This window comes from Penaeus vannamei, chromosome 20, assembly GCF_042767895.1.
Source record: "Penaeus vannamei isolate JL-2024 chromosome 20, ASM4276789v1, whole genome shotgun sequence".
In the NCBI taxonomy this organism is placed as follows: domain Eukaryota; kingdom Metazoa; phylum Arthropoda; class Malacostraca; order Decapoda; family Penaeidae; genus Penaeus; species Penaeus vannamei.
This window is the reverse complement of record NC_091568.1, coordinates 25,686,927-25,701,926: the sequence shown is the minus strand read 5'-3', so window position 1 is coordinate 25,701,926 and position 15,000 is coordinate 25,686,927. Positions and strand designations below refer to the sequence as shown.

Genomic DNA, 15,000 nt, shown 5'->3' with positions numbered 1-15,000 from the left:
TAAACAAATATTTAATTACTATTAAAAGAAAAATAAGTAATTCCCTAATCAATGACATTTAGAATATTTTTTAAAAGTATATTGACATCTACTTCTACTTTTACAATACCAGAGTTCCTTTCACATATAAAGAACAGTCTTTCAGTCTTAGGTAGCTGATGTGAACACAAGTGGTATGAGTCACAGTATGGTGTCTTTTCTCTAGACTGGTGGAATGTACCTATGTTGTTTTCCTCCATACCGTGCAACATAGGCATTGATCTTGAACTTTCTCTTGCAACCATCATAGTTCATGTAACGGATCTTTCCAAACACCTGTCTCTCTCCCCAGCCCTGGTCATGGATACCACATATAGACCACATGCAACCTGCAGGTAAAAAAGGAGAAACAAGTAAAAGTACTGTACAGAACATCTGAGTGCATGAACTGAAAACATAGTGAGTCTGAAATAAAGGTATATTTCTTACAAGGCAGGCATTACTTAGGCAATTCTCCATATCCAAGGGACACCAAGATTCCTGCTTCTCAGCTGTAATTTTGAACATTTAAGTGATATAAATCTGCCAAGCATCAAGTAAATGGGTATTCTAGAACTGCAGAAAACTTTGGGCATACAACCCATAAGCAATTAAATCTTACCTGTAGCCTAGGTGATGCAAAACACTCTCATAAGACACCCATGTGTTATCCATATATATACATATAGAATTTTTTTTTCTTTGTTCATTGACATTAACCAAAATTTACTACAATTAGAAATCATAAAAAGTGAAATAGAAAAAGAAAGAAAAATGACAATGTTAACACTTACCAACATAGCCATTGGGATCTCTACCATCAAGACTGTATTTGTCATTGAGATAGATTGCTGTTGCCAAGGAATCATCTGGGCTTTTCATCCACTCCAGAATCTTCTTTGCCCAATACATTCTCAAGAAGCCATGCATTTTACCCTCAGTCACTAACTGTATCTGTTGGAGATAGTTATACAATTTAACTGCAGAACACCAGAAAAAAATAAATAAATAAATAATTCCTCATATTTTATGCTGACTTAGATGATAAAGAAAGGGGGGGGGGGGATTAATTCTACCACATTTTTTCAGAATCATAAGACTTATAACAAACCTCAAGACATACCTGAGCAGAATTCCAAAGTTCATCATGTGTTTTTCCTTCTTCTAATGTTTCCCTTGTGTAAATATATGGCCGTTTGTCATTTCTGCAATGAAATCCAAATACTATTTAATCTTTCATAAAGTATATCAAAAGGTGGCTGTTGTTCACTGCACTTACTACTTGATTGCAGAGGGCCTTAGCAAATACGTGAAGAAAAATAACAACAAAATTCAATTGTGACTTAATAAAACAAATAAAACAACAGTACAAACAAAAAAATATGAATCACATTATCATTTCTAATACTTGCCTGTGGTCCTCTAGGGTTTTGCGAGCCCATTCATATGCTCCATCAAGATTATCATAATTTTTCTGGTAGAAGCAATAATTGTCTGACAATTCTCGCCTTACCACAGCTTCTTCGACATAAGCTTCAACAGATTTACTTAGCTGCTTGTTGTACCTCTTTACTTCCAGGACACACCTCTGGGCTGATATCTGACCTGTAGTAAACACCATTCAAACAATCAAAAGTGTGTAATGTGCATACTTTAGTACTATGTGTATTTGTCTTACTAAAGGAAACTGATAACATACATGTTCACTTTTTTTTCTTTATCATCAAGTAGTATAAACACATATGTGAATGCGAGAAGAGGTTTCATAATTACATGTCCATGCCTGATCTATAAACACATATATTATATCCCACACTCAAACCTCAGCTATCATACATTCCACTACAATGTAACCCTGCTATTGCACACACCTCAAATGCTCATATCCTTCTGCTAACATGCACCTCACCATGTTGTTGCATGCAAGATTTAGCATATCAGTTGTTTTGACCTTAAGGATGGAAGCTCGTAAAATGGATGTACAACTAGTGAGCCTTTGGATGGCCTATTAGTGAACCAGTCAACCCAGTCAGTGCTTCATTTAGTTACCATTTAATGTTAAATGAAATTAGTGTTCATTTATACTTTCATACTCTCTATTTGTTATGGTAATACTGTTAACCCACTATTGACGGTACATTTATAAGCCAAAAATAATATTTTCTGGACGACTTCAAAATTGGTGCATGGGAAAGTCTGGCAACCTGCCCACGTCGCACATGCCATGGGCGACAGAATCAGAGCACAAGCTCCGATCTGGCATCGCACCGGTGGGATGCCCAGCAATGTTTACTTTTCCGTGTGTCTCATATGTGGGACACCCGTCGTGAGTGGGTTAAGGATGTCTAAAGAGAGTTTATTGCAACAAATAAAAAAATACATATATATAGATAAGAATAACAGCATATGATCTTATCATTAGAAATACATGCAACTTGCTTGTTACTCACATATTTTTTGCCAAAACACTGGATAATTTTAAGCTGATTTGCTTGGTATTCATATTCACTGAATCTGTTACGTATTCAGCTTCTATTTTCTGTCAATCCTTTGTGGATTACTTTTGCTCACTTTTATACACATGCAGGGGCAGGGGGAGGGAATTCCTTAAAGGAAAAATGTAAGTAATAATATAGACCATGGACCCCTTGTCCCTCCTCTTCCGCTGCCCCTTTGTCTTTGTGAAAGGAGCTATCAAACATGGCTTGTCTGCTGTTTCTCTTCTACTTCTTATTTAGTTCTTCGCAACAGTGAAAACAATCTCTGACCTTTCGTACATCTTTTGAACTTCTTTACCTGTTTGAGTCACCAACATCCATTATGCCCAGTGCTTCATCTACATGATGTGAAAGCTTGACAACAGCAGTTTATAGTCAGTACTTTAAGTTATTTTTCATTTCCTTCTTATTCGTAAACACTTTAATTTCGTCCTTTGTTGTATTGTCATAAGACTTCCGTAAACTGAACTTTTCTTCTCCACTGTCTTCATCATTACTGAATCTCCTTCTGGGAGTATTTTTAAAGTCAATAACTCATAAGAGAAACAAAAATGTCAGAGTGGGTGGGCAAATGCCCCTATAGCACCATGTGGGAGGGAGTGGAGAACCACAAAAGGAATACCTTTATATAATCATGCAATTATGCTTTGTAATCTAGTTGACATATGTAGTTCCAATGACAATATGGTACATCTCTTGAGCAGCGACATTATCCATTCTCATTTAACTATTTCTCTACAAAAAATATTTCTAGTTGAAAATTAGATATTGTAGAGTCACAGCTTACTCATGAGAGCAGGTAAAAGGGTGTTCACACTTTTCTGTCCAAGGATCCCTTTACAGAGCAAATTACTTGCACAGCTGTAAATGGAACAGAGATGAATATCCCTGGCTAGTGCGGCAATGAGCGAGAAACTTTACACCCTGGTGGACAACGTGAGGGCCAGAGAACAATTATGGAATACCACACAATTATCCTGATAGCAGGAAGTTAAAAATAATAATGAATGAAATCAAGAAGAAACTTTGCTTTACAAGGGGTATATTGGTACAGCTGGCTATTCATTCTCATTTATCTATCTTTTTCTACAAAGGAAGTTTTTTGTTGGGTAGTGTTTATGTGGGTAGATCACAGCTTAATAAATGAAGTGAAAATATTATTTATACAAACTATCAACTAACTACTAACAAATAAATTACAGCAATCTGGCCACTAACCAAAATGTAACCAAGGTGACAGGTTACTCAGTGCATTTATTGTTGGATCATTACGGCTTTCAGCAAATTTGCGTAGACGTTTCAAGCAAAATTCATTCAGGAGGTCCAGGCCTGCTCTTGTTCCAGGAGTTGCCCAGTCTACTGGCTTGACTGTTTGGTCTACCTCTAGACTCTTTTCAGCCTCTACCCAATCCACACCCTATTAGAAAAAGTCACAGTTATAGGTATGTGCAAAATCACAGACACAAAAACACATTAACATACAAAATAAAATTAATCAGCCTGAGTCACAGTACAAAAATACAAGTATAAAGACATCCTAACAAGTGAAGAAACTCTTAGCACAGCCAACAATTAAAGTTGAATAGCACTTGTAATTAGCCTTATTTGATCAACCTCAATTCTAAATATTCAATTACAGGATTATTTCTTCCGACACTAGTTAAGACACTACTTAAGACACTACTTAAATATAGAGTGAATAACTGTAAACTTTGTTACATAGTATGGCTTCACATGGCTTTTCGGTCCTGAATCCAAAGGTGCTTTTTAAGTTATTACCACCAAATCTCAAACTCACTCTGGAAGTGCTAAATATTTTCAAGCCCTAAATACCAATGCAAGGAGAGGAATGCAACTCTTTACATTTCCTCTCATTTTAAATCTTTTAAATTCACCTTTTACATATTAACAGAACATTAGTTAAATCTTTCATTTCAAAAATGAGTTAAGTTTCTTATTGTCCTTTATTTTTTTACCTTGAGCGTAACAAACGGATATTCATATAAGGGCTATTACATGAGACAAACTTTTGTGGACATTACTCCAACTCATACAGGCAAGCTTGCATTAATCAGGCAATATATTTGTAAACAAGAACCTCAAACAAGTGGGTATGCTGCAATCTGTGCAAGTACTTGTTAACAGTATCATTTCCAAACACTTGGTTGATGTTACAGCTGCAAAATATTGATTAATTCTGAAGACAGCTGCAGACTCTAAATTCTCATTGTTTACCAGAGAAACCCAATATCTGGACAAATGATGAATTAGGTATGGCTCAACTAGTTCCCTAAATATTGTTCCCAGGTCTGGATGAGAAGGTGATAAGCCCTGGCTTGAGTGCTACTATCCATTCTCATAATATTCATATTACTTTGAGAAGTTCTATGTGATTGGCCTTGTTGCCTTCAGATTAATTATATTTTGATAAAACAAAACCATATTTTCTTTGTATTTTTTGTAACATTTACACCAGGATATCTATGTGACATTTGCATAAGTACATGATTGACATAAAGACTGTGGAATGCACACAATAAAATAAACACATACCTTTGATTTGTACTTGCTTGTATAACGGTGTTTAGCAACTGGTGGGAATTTTGTCAAGAACTTGGGCAGCTTGTCATGAATTTTCTTTCTAATTGTTCTTGCTGAGTATTCTTGTTTATCTGAGGTTATCCAGCATGGCACAATGTTATGTGCATCAACCTGTAGTAAACCAATAGTGTCCCATATTAAAAATATGGGAAATAAAATAACGGAGACACCCATCAAAATCACTATTATATATGAAATTTATGCTTGTATATATTTTCCAATACCAGTAATCATAAATCAAGTCAAAGTCTAATCACCTTACACATTGGAATGTTACTCGGTATAGCTTTCTTAACATCTTTGAGCCACTGCCGAGGAACACGCAAGGGTGAGAAATCTGTAACCAATCCCCCAATTTTGTGTTCCTTGATGAAAGTGGGCAAAACATCTTTTGCTTCACCAAGGAGAAGGTGAAACTCAATGTTAAGATCTTTACACTCTTTCTCCACCTCCTCTAGACCTGTAATCAATGAACAGATAATGGCTGTGCACAAATAATTTGTTTTGAATGTCTGTAATAATGTTGATTATGAGTTTGGTGCCTAGTACAATTATGGTTTAATGTTATGCAACCCAAAATACAGCTTAAAATAAGAGAATATTATATTACATATACACATGAATAATTAAAGAATAGCTTACCCCTTAACATGAAGTGAAAATGGCGAATGGTTGCATCCAAAAACTTTGGAACCAGACAGAAAACAACATGGAGTGACACTTTATTCTTCAAGGCTAGTCGTTGGGCAAACAACAATGCCCAGTTATCTGGAAAATGCAATCCATTTATATAAACTGCATTTACTTTAAATTAACTATATATAAACGACATTGCAATGCAATTTGCTTTTAATGACTGCCAATCTATTATGCAATTATCAAATAAGTTCATCAAAATCCAATATTTTTCCATCTATAAAAAATAATTCTAATAACTTTTAAATTGTAATCTCAGATTCTGATTGTGTGTTAACCAGTCATAACACCTGCAGCACAAAAATTCCTTGAACCTACCTTGTACTCTCTGGTCTCGAGACATCCAGTATACAATCCCATCACAATCATCAGGTACTTCTCCTTCTTTACTAATCACTTCTACTCGTTTTTTATTGAACTTAAATTCACTTACATCCTCAGCCTCCTATTAAAGAGAAACAAAATTAATATGTCGTATACTGGAGTAGACTTAAAATACTTCTGGTAATTTCTTATATTTACATTGCTATCATTCAAACAGTAAGACATGGCAAGGTTTATCTAATTCAGATAGGTTCTATTTCTATATTTTATTTTTCACCTGAAAACATGGTGATGAGGAACAGAATTAAACTTAAGGATAAGTGTTTAAATTGTGAATGTGCACAAAATATAAAATGTTATATGACATACATCATAGATCTTCAAATAATGCCATTTCTAGTGATATGCTACAGATGGAAGACAAAACCTAAGTTAATAATTTCATTAAGTCTTAACCCCTACATTCTGGATGGCATGACCATCACTTTATGAAAAAATTTGGCTTGAGGGAAGGGTGACATGAACATACTGTCAGGGAAAATTTAGCTTAGGGCCAGGGTGACTGGAACTTGCTGTCATGAGAACTTTGGCTAAAGGCCAAGGTGACGGTAATGACTCACCACAAGTGTACAAAGCTCATGGAGGGTGATTATATTCAAAAGACACTTAGGAAGCATTATTCCTGTCATTAAACGAGTGTGGAATGTACTTCCCCTATGCTATGATTGGACGAGTGCCTGGGAGGAAACTATTTCCATGTTCCGGATCCTATTCCAGCCAGCCACGACCAGCAGTGCATGTTGGATTACAGAAAGTTGATGATTCAAAATTTTAAAAAAAGGACAAATAACAAAATATAACTTCTTGTTATAATCAATCCACTGAGTTCTGGGTTACCTTGAGATATATGGAGTCTGTGTAAGGAAAACAGTCTATCACCATCTGGATACAGCATATCAAATGACAAATATAAACACTGGAATATGGCAAAAAAAAAAAAAAAAGCAAAAAAAGCAAAAAAAAAAAAAAAAAAAAAAAAGTGCAGAAAATGAGATAATAACAAAGGAAAGGGAGTGGGGGCAAGGTGTCTTGACATCACCGATTACTGTTCTTATGTGGCCAGCCTACAAGCCACACACCCATCAGACTGGCCACCAAAGTAAGCCTAATGGCCTGGATTTGGGCCGCAAGGAGTTTGTGAAGCACTTGGATCCAAGACGTTCACTATTAGACAGACATATGTCACTGTTACAAGTGAAGAGATTACTTGTGTTTCAGACATGAAGATTTTTTTTTTCCTGAGCTAGGCAGCTACTGATGTTATAAAACCTTTCTCTACTTTTATATCACTTTAGACATAACCATAGTAATATAAAGCCTAAATCACTATATGCAATCAATCAATCAATCAATCACTGGGAATAATGCAGAGAGGTGTCTCTTGCCACATCTGGGTCCTACCCAGTCACTTGTAGTATATGACTCAAGACATCAGACAACTATTAGGTTTTACTGTATTCTACAATTACAAACCTGTTTGAGGTAGAACTGACCTGAGGGCTCTGATCACACCTATCAACTTATACTCAACTAAAGGCTTCAAAATCAATTGATGATTTAACCTGCCCATGAGTCTTAAGCTAAGGTCACACTGGGATCCCTAGTCTGGCCAGCTACAGCTTTTGATTGGCATCTGATCTGACTTTGGCAAAGCTGTCTAGGGATCCCAAGACTGAGAAGACTAGTGTGACCCTAGCTTTAGATGTTGAACTTATGAATTAATCTTTGTTATATTTATTATATAAAACTGACTTCTAACATAAATTGGTTCACACAGACCCATGTTAAGTTTCAACAGACCCTTCAAAAAAAAAAAACTATAATCTTTCAAAGAAAGTAAATATCAGACAGATATAAAATACAAAAAACTGTGAAAAAAATTCTTATGTTATTAACCTATCCTATTCTATTCAAGCTTAATCTAAATTAACTTGGCTACATGGTTTACCATGCACTTAATCATTTGACAATGATGTCACTGCAATCATCTGTGAGACGTATCATGACTATCTCACCACTATTCTACCCTAAATATCAATAGTATAAATTACCACGAAATATGTTACATAATCAGAGTGTTTTAGATTAGCCTAATTTTCCTAAGAAACATAGCCCTGTGTCCCTGGGTAGACCTGTATTAATCCATTAGTGCTAGGTACATGCACTGTTCACAAAAGTTTTATTTTATTGATTGCATTTACACAGACATGGATTTACAAGCAATTTCTCACTTAGGAGTCATTTATTAAGCTTATATAACCCCTCTTGTTTAAGTAATTTCTTATCAACAAAAATTAAAACTCTTCTTTTCTGTAATAATAAGAGTTAAGAGTGACATGATAAAGTCATAATACAATACGAGTTACATAATTATATGCACTAAGAACCTACTTCATCTCGTTCCTTCTTCAAGCGTTTGTGAATATTGAGGGCATCATCATCAAGTTTTGCCTTCTTGGGTGTTGGTTCATCTGATGCCATACTTCTAATGTATGCGAAGTCTCTACACTGAATATTACAGGATACCTTACAGAAGGTACAAATATTCAGAGTCCTGCTCCTAATAAATCCTGCAAAGGTAACAAATGTTAATATTTGATGTATAATAAATGTCCCCCAAAGACAATATCTTCAGCAAGAATTTCATACTTTTATATGTATCAATAAAAATATCACAAAATTGTATCACAGTTGAAAAATTTTGCCCTATAGACTGTCACACACCTGAAATACATAAACTGATTAAAACTCTAAAACTAGATGCATTGTTGTAAATGCCTAACTAAAAAATCTTATACTTTAATAATTTCTGGGATTATATAAAAAAAAATCTATGGAAATGTAGGAAATATATCAGGGAAACTGTAAGGAAAACATCTTTACCATTACATATAAGATAATAATAACTCACAGTAACAACAACAGCAACTCTGTAATGTACCTAATGGTTTAAATTCCAATGCCAAGTCTAGGGTAAGACGTCTAAAATCCCCTAAAACTTTCCTGTATACATAACAAGCTAACTTAGGCATTATTATCAGCGACAAATAAGAAGTTTCTGCTCACATCAAACAACATTTCAGCATCTATGCTTATCTACACTTCCTATAGTGTCTCATTATTAGATACATTGCTTTTATTAAAGAGTAGTATATTCTATAGTCACTCAGCTGTTCAGCCGATGTTTACCTCAGACACATGACTAAAGCTTACCTGACTAGATGTAAGTGCATAGTGGTTGTTTGTTGTAGGTGTGTTTCAATTCTATTATTACTGTGTGCAAAAGACCTATTATAGAGTGCTAAGAAGACAAAAGAGCATGAGAAAAAGGATAAGAGGATATGCACTTTGAAGGAAATGTGTGTGGAAAAGAATACACGGAGTCTTGTTTGTAGTTCTCATTAACAATGGATCGATGCCTGAAGGACTTGAGGCATTTTTGTAGTGTGTGAACAAGTGTACTTTCATGTATTTTTTTCACTATTAATCATATTTTACCCTGTAATTTCCCTGGTACCTTTCATGCCTTCCCCTGCTATCAGGGCCAAGAATAATTTCTATATATTTGGAAACTAAAGAATGAAGGGAATCCAACAATATCAAAATCATCATGATCCTTTAAGCAAAACTTTTAGAAAAAATTACCAAATTAATAAAGTTAGCAGTTTTTGAATGATTTCTGAATAGTAGAGAAATTATTTCAAAAGGGTGATCCAGACTGTTGATTATTTTTCTTGTGTGGGGAATATTACATCTTTCATGCACGGAAAACATCAACTTGTCTACATTTGCGCAGACAGATCTGCGGATGGATGATGAATCAAGTGCGGGGGAAAGGTCAAAAGAAGTTTAAGCATGGAAGATGATTTAAAAATGAAATAAGTGTGCACGGAAAGTTACCCAAGAACTATATTTGAGCGAACAGAATTTGACCAAATAATTTTTGAATGGGGATCTCATTCCTCGTGCAGATCACGCTCTACAGTCTGGAGGGTGATGATATGCACTTACTCGGTGACTCCATCCCATACCCCATTCTTACATGGGATTATAGTAAGGTTTTATGCTGTAAAGCAACAAATCATAGCCAGACCCTCTATGCAAGTCATCATTGTATCAAAGGCCAACAAAGCACCATATCTATTAAAACAAAATAATGTGAGATACTTCCTGATTTGGTGATAATAAACCTGAGAGGCCTACAAAATTTGCTTTACGAGAATATGCAACACTTATCTTTGCCATTTCCCAACAAATCCGTGTAAACGCCGCCAATCTCATCTACTTGGCTGGGTTACGCAACTAGTTCAACTTCATCTTGACAGAAGACAACATAAATAGTTTATAGGTCTCAGATTTGGGTAATTTTTCTAATGAAAATTACCCGGATTAGTTAGTATCGGCGACAAGCATCTATTCTGATTTGATACTAGCTGTAACTTCATTATAGGTGTTTTCTGTATGTGCCATAAAAGTTAATCCAGCATTAAAGTTTAATCCAGATCTCTTGTGCGCATACGCATTGGCAGCGTCCAGGATCAACTTTTAATGTACCTCTAGACCAGGCTTTAATATTAAGCTTATTTTTTAATCCTGCACATGCGCAGAAGGGACAAGTTAATCCCACCAATCATGTACTGTTACGTCACATGTCTGTCATGAACTTCATGGGTGCCATCGCTTGAGTTGCCATTCAGAGTTATTTTCGGCAATAACATCGATCATCTCAGAATTTTCATACTTAGTATTTATTATGAAAATGAAATTGTATATATTTACACAAATGATCAAATATTCTGATAAAGGAAATAACTTATGGTAATGAATGTAAAAACCAATATAATTCTACGAGGAATCTTTGAAGTTCAGCGGCTGTGGGCATGGAACTCATATTCCCAGGTTAGTGAAACAAAAATTATATGGCCAGGGTCATACAAGTTGACGTTTTAAATCAAATATGAACCAGTGTTTTAAAGAAGAATTATGTGCTGAGTTTTTCTCAACTACTTTATACAGAATTAACAAGTATACTTTTCTATGGACCTCCTGAACAGTATCCTGAAGAAAACATGTTTCCCTCCTTCAACACAATTCAACACCGCAAAGAGCTGTCCGAAGAAACTGGGCGATGGATATTATTTGGTGAATGTCATTTTTATACTTTGTACTTTGCAGTTTCGTTACCCATTTTACTACTATAAATGTAAGATCATTATCATGAAAAAAAGATATTTATATATTTCATAAATAATCATGTTTCCCTTATAAGTAAGCCTACTTGTGCCTCGTAATTATCATATGAAGATCAAACTGCATCATCAGTGACTGACTACAACTATCTATAACAATCACCTTTTCTCCAATCTATAAAAAAAATTAATATCAGTTGTCAGAAAAATCTTTTAACAATGCAGTGTCTGAATGCAAATTGCAAGGTTTATTTATCCAAATAAATTCTATATCGGCCAGCAAATCTTTAGGTAATATCTTTAATACTGTCTTCTATATCATATGCATTGGGACATGAAGGGTGAATGTTGATTAGATATCTATTGGATGATTTTGTTGCTTATTTATAGGTATGAGTGCATGACTTGCTCTAAACGCTAACCTACACAGCATGCAACAGTTGTGTGAAGAGAACATTGCACTGAAATGTTTCAAAATACCACAGATTGTTCAGCAATAAAAAGACAACATACCTCAGCTCCCACCCTTTAGATTTGTAAAACCTATTCCCACATGCCTAGAAATACGAGACCAGGATCTTCACATCAACAGCAGAGGGCAGAACCATCACTATATTACAGACCAGGAACATCACAAAAATTGATAGAAATTGAGAGAGACAGTACATTAACTTAAGATTCCAAACAAATCATATTTGAAACAGATAATCTTGAAGAAATGTGTACAGAATATAGAGGTACGAACTTTCTTACTCTGATATGATACTAGTCTTAGTTTTCAATTTTCAGAACATTGGGAGGCATAAAGAATTGATTAATAATATGAATAAGTGTTTAATGCCTTGTCTTCAATCATGTAGGTACGTCTAGGATGAAGGGAAGGAAAAGGTGGTCTTCAGAAGCATCTGAGAAGTTCATATTTTTATTTACGGAACACTTTAAACAATTAGGAGGCAAAGCAGTGCAGAGATAAAAGAGGCATAAGATAATTAGCATTATGAAAACATTGGTAAGAGTCTCAGTTTCCTGAAATACACATTAAATATAATATTTTGAAACCTATGAGATGTCTAAAATAGTTTCTTACATATGATTACCAAAAACATGACATTACAAAAAGAAAGAAAGAAAAGAAAAACATGAAATCTCCCAAAAGAGCCAATTTCACACGCGACATTTCTCTTCTCTCCGACATATTTACATGATAATGGTGGTGATAGAATAGTGAGTATTATTGTAGCGCCGTCTGGCAGTGGAGAGTGTCGTCTTCGGTACAGACACGCTGTCACACATGCACTTTTTCCGTCAATTTTTTGACAATTTTATTGAGCATAAATACAAACATTCTCGAATATAGCTCTTGATTTGACTGTGCTAGGCTGAAAAGGCTGATGGAAAGGTTTTCAGACGGAAACGATCATTATCGTCTGACTGGAAAATCGACTATTCGCTACAGAATGAGAAAAAAATCAGAAAATTGTAAAATAAATGACGGGAAAAGTGCTAGTGTGACATCACTTTTAGGATTAAACTAAATATGGTATTAAGAGTTAAGGGCGCTACAGAAGACGCCCTATGTCATAGACCTACATTCCTCTCGCTGATGTACACTGAACTCCGAAGCACGCATAAATCCCTTACAAACTAAATAACACAATACAGGTTGTTTATTTTTTAAAACAAGCCCAGCTGATGCCAATGATATAACCAACGCGTTTTCACACAAACAATAAAAAGCTTCACTAACCTCTGGACAATCGATCTGCAACCAGAAGAGTTCTAGAGATATTTACTAACAATCTCATACGTACTTCTCATGCGCCGCGCCACTCGCTTACTGAAGGGTTGTATTGTTGAGAATTGATATTAATTCATATTATCATATTCGGTCGAATAAAAGCTTAATATTACCAAAGAATTATTTATGATACTATCCTAGATATCTTATTTATTATAGAATTATTCAGATTTTTTCTGTTGTTCAGAAAGAAGGCAATAAAACAATGCAAAACAACCTGGAAATAATGTCATAACTTGTTATATAAGTTTTATGCAAAAAGAAAAATGTTGCTTTTATCATAAGTAAGTAATTTCTCTCGCCTAAAAAAATGTAAAAAAATAGCGTTCTCTGAAAAGTAGTATATAACATCACCTTCCATTTAAACTGGACTCTGCGATATCCTGTGGTTCGATATTGATTTCGAGGTGAACCTTTTATACATTGAATTCTTATTATATGGTAATTTTAACATGAAGAAAGGTACAATAACGTAAACAATACGAAAATTACTAAACAATTTCTAAATTTTGATAAACTAAATAACTCGCTTCATCAGACGAAAATTTCAGAAATGTGCATGTTCAATATACACACCTAGTACCTACACACCCTCTCACAGCACACACACATACGTCTGTTCTTACCTAGTTGTTTCAATACGGAAGAAGAGCTAAGCTCAGGTGGTCCCGTCTGCTATATTTAAATTGTTTAACTTTTAAACTGATGCATATTTTTGGCACACTACGTTTTTCGGGACAAATGTTCCATGCTTCAATAGTTCTGCTTGGGAAACTTAATTTTTTAAACATCTTTGATGCTTCTTTTTACTTTCAACTTTTTGTTGTCCTCTCGTCCTTCTTGTGTTCAAGATAGAAGTCATCTTTATCTAGCTTCACTCTTCCTGTAATACAGGAGAGCAGCATAATTTTGTCCCCCCCCTTTTCATTTTCTTCCAAGGCAGTAAGTCCTAATTTCTGTAGTCAACATCTCTTAGAGTAGGTGCCCATCATCTGGCCGCTCTCTGAACTCTTTCCAGTTTGTCTATATTATTATTTTTTTAAAGTGTGGACTGCATACCACTGCACCGTACTCAAGTCTAGTTCTTATGATTGTTGTAATGATCTTTCCCAAATCTTCGTCCTCATTCATGAATTCCCTCTTCATGTTGGCAATCTGTCTGAGCATTTTGTGGACCTTTTCATTTATATGAGTATTTGGGCTTAAGTTTCTGTTTATGATTACCCCAAGATCTTTTACCCTGTCTGCTGTGTTTAATATTGCATCTAATTTATGCTGGAATAGTGGTCGATTTCTACTTTCCCCGACCCTGACAACGTGGCAGTTATTGGTACTGAATTCCATTTTCCAAGCACAACTCCATTTGAATATGTTCTCAATGTCACTGGAGGCATTGGCATAAGACCTTTTTTTTGTATCATCGGGTCGTCTGCAAACATATTCAGATATCTACCTGGATTTATTTTTGACTAAATCATTGACGAAAATAGTAAACATAATCGGCGCCAACACCGATCCTTGAGGCACTCCTCTGGTTACTCGTCGCCATGTAGAATGCTTCCCTCTAATTACTGTGCTCATCTGTCTTTCATGAAGAAAGTTTTTAACCCATGGGAGAAGATTGCCTTTCATTACATTATTCTAATTTCCATATTAGTCTTCTGTAAGACACCTTATCAGAGGCCTTTTTAAAGTACACACCATCCATCCAGCCGTCTCTTCCTTGTAATATTTCAGATACTCTATCATAAAAACAGACGAGATTTGTTACACATGACCTTCCTTCTTTATAAACAAATTGTTTATTTGATATCAT

General features: G+C 35.1%; 1 protein-coding gene across 1 annotated transcript in view; it reads right to left on the bottom strand.

The window, feature by feature from the left end:
• LOC113823876 (deoxyribodipyrimidine photo-lyase) overlaps window positions 1-13,225 on the bottom strand; it is a 13,771-nt gene extending 546 nt beyond the window's left edge. Inside the window, exons 1-11 of the mRNA XM_070135229.1 lie at window positions 13,134-13,225; window positions 8,589-8,767; window positions 6,132-6,258; window positions 5,760-5,885; window positions 5,375-5,577; window positions 5,070-5,228; window positions 3,735-3,933; window positions 1,431-1,623; window positions 1,142-1,223; window positions 813-972; window positions 1-368 (exon numbers count right to left, since the gene is read on the bottom strand). The exon at window positions 1-368 is cut by the window's left edge and continues 546 nt beyond it. Of these exons, the coding sequence (XP_069991330.1) occupies window positions 202-368; window positions 813-972; window positions 1,142-1,223; window positions 1,431-1,623; window positions 3,735-3,933; window positions 5,070-5,228; window positions 5,375-5,577; window positions 5,760-5,885; window positions 6,132-6,258; window positions 8,589-8,767; window positions 13,134-13,191 (1,653 nt within the window). The 5' untranslated portion in view covers window positions 13,192-13,225 and the 3' untranslated portion in view covers window positions 1-201. The remainder of the gene's footprint in view (window positions 369-812; window positions 973-1,141; window positions 1,224-1,430; window positions 1,624-3,734; window positions 3,934-5,069; window positions 5,229-5,374; window positions 5,578-5,759; window positions 5,886-6,131; window positions 6,259-8,588; window positions 8,768-13,133) is intronic.
• Between the last annotated feature and the right edge of the window lie 1,775 nt (window positions 13,226-15,000).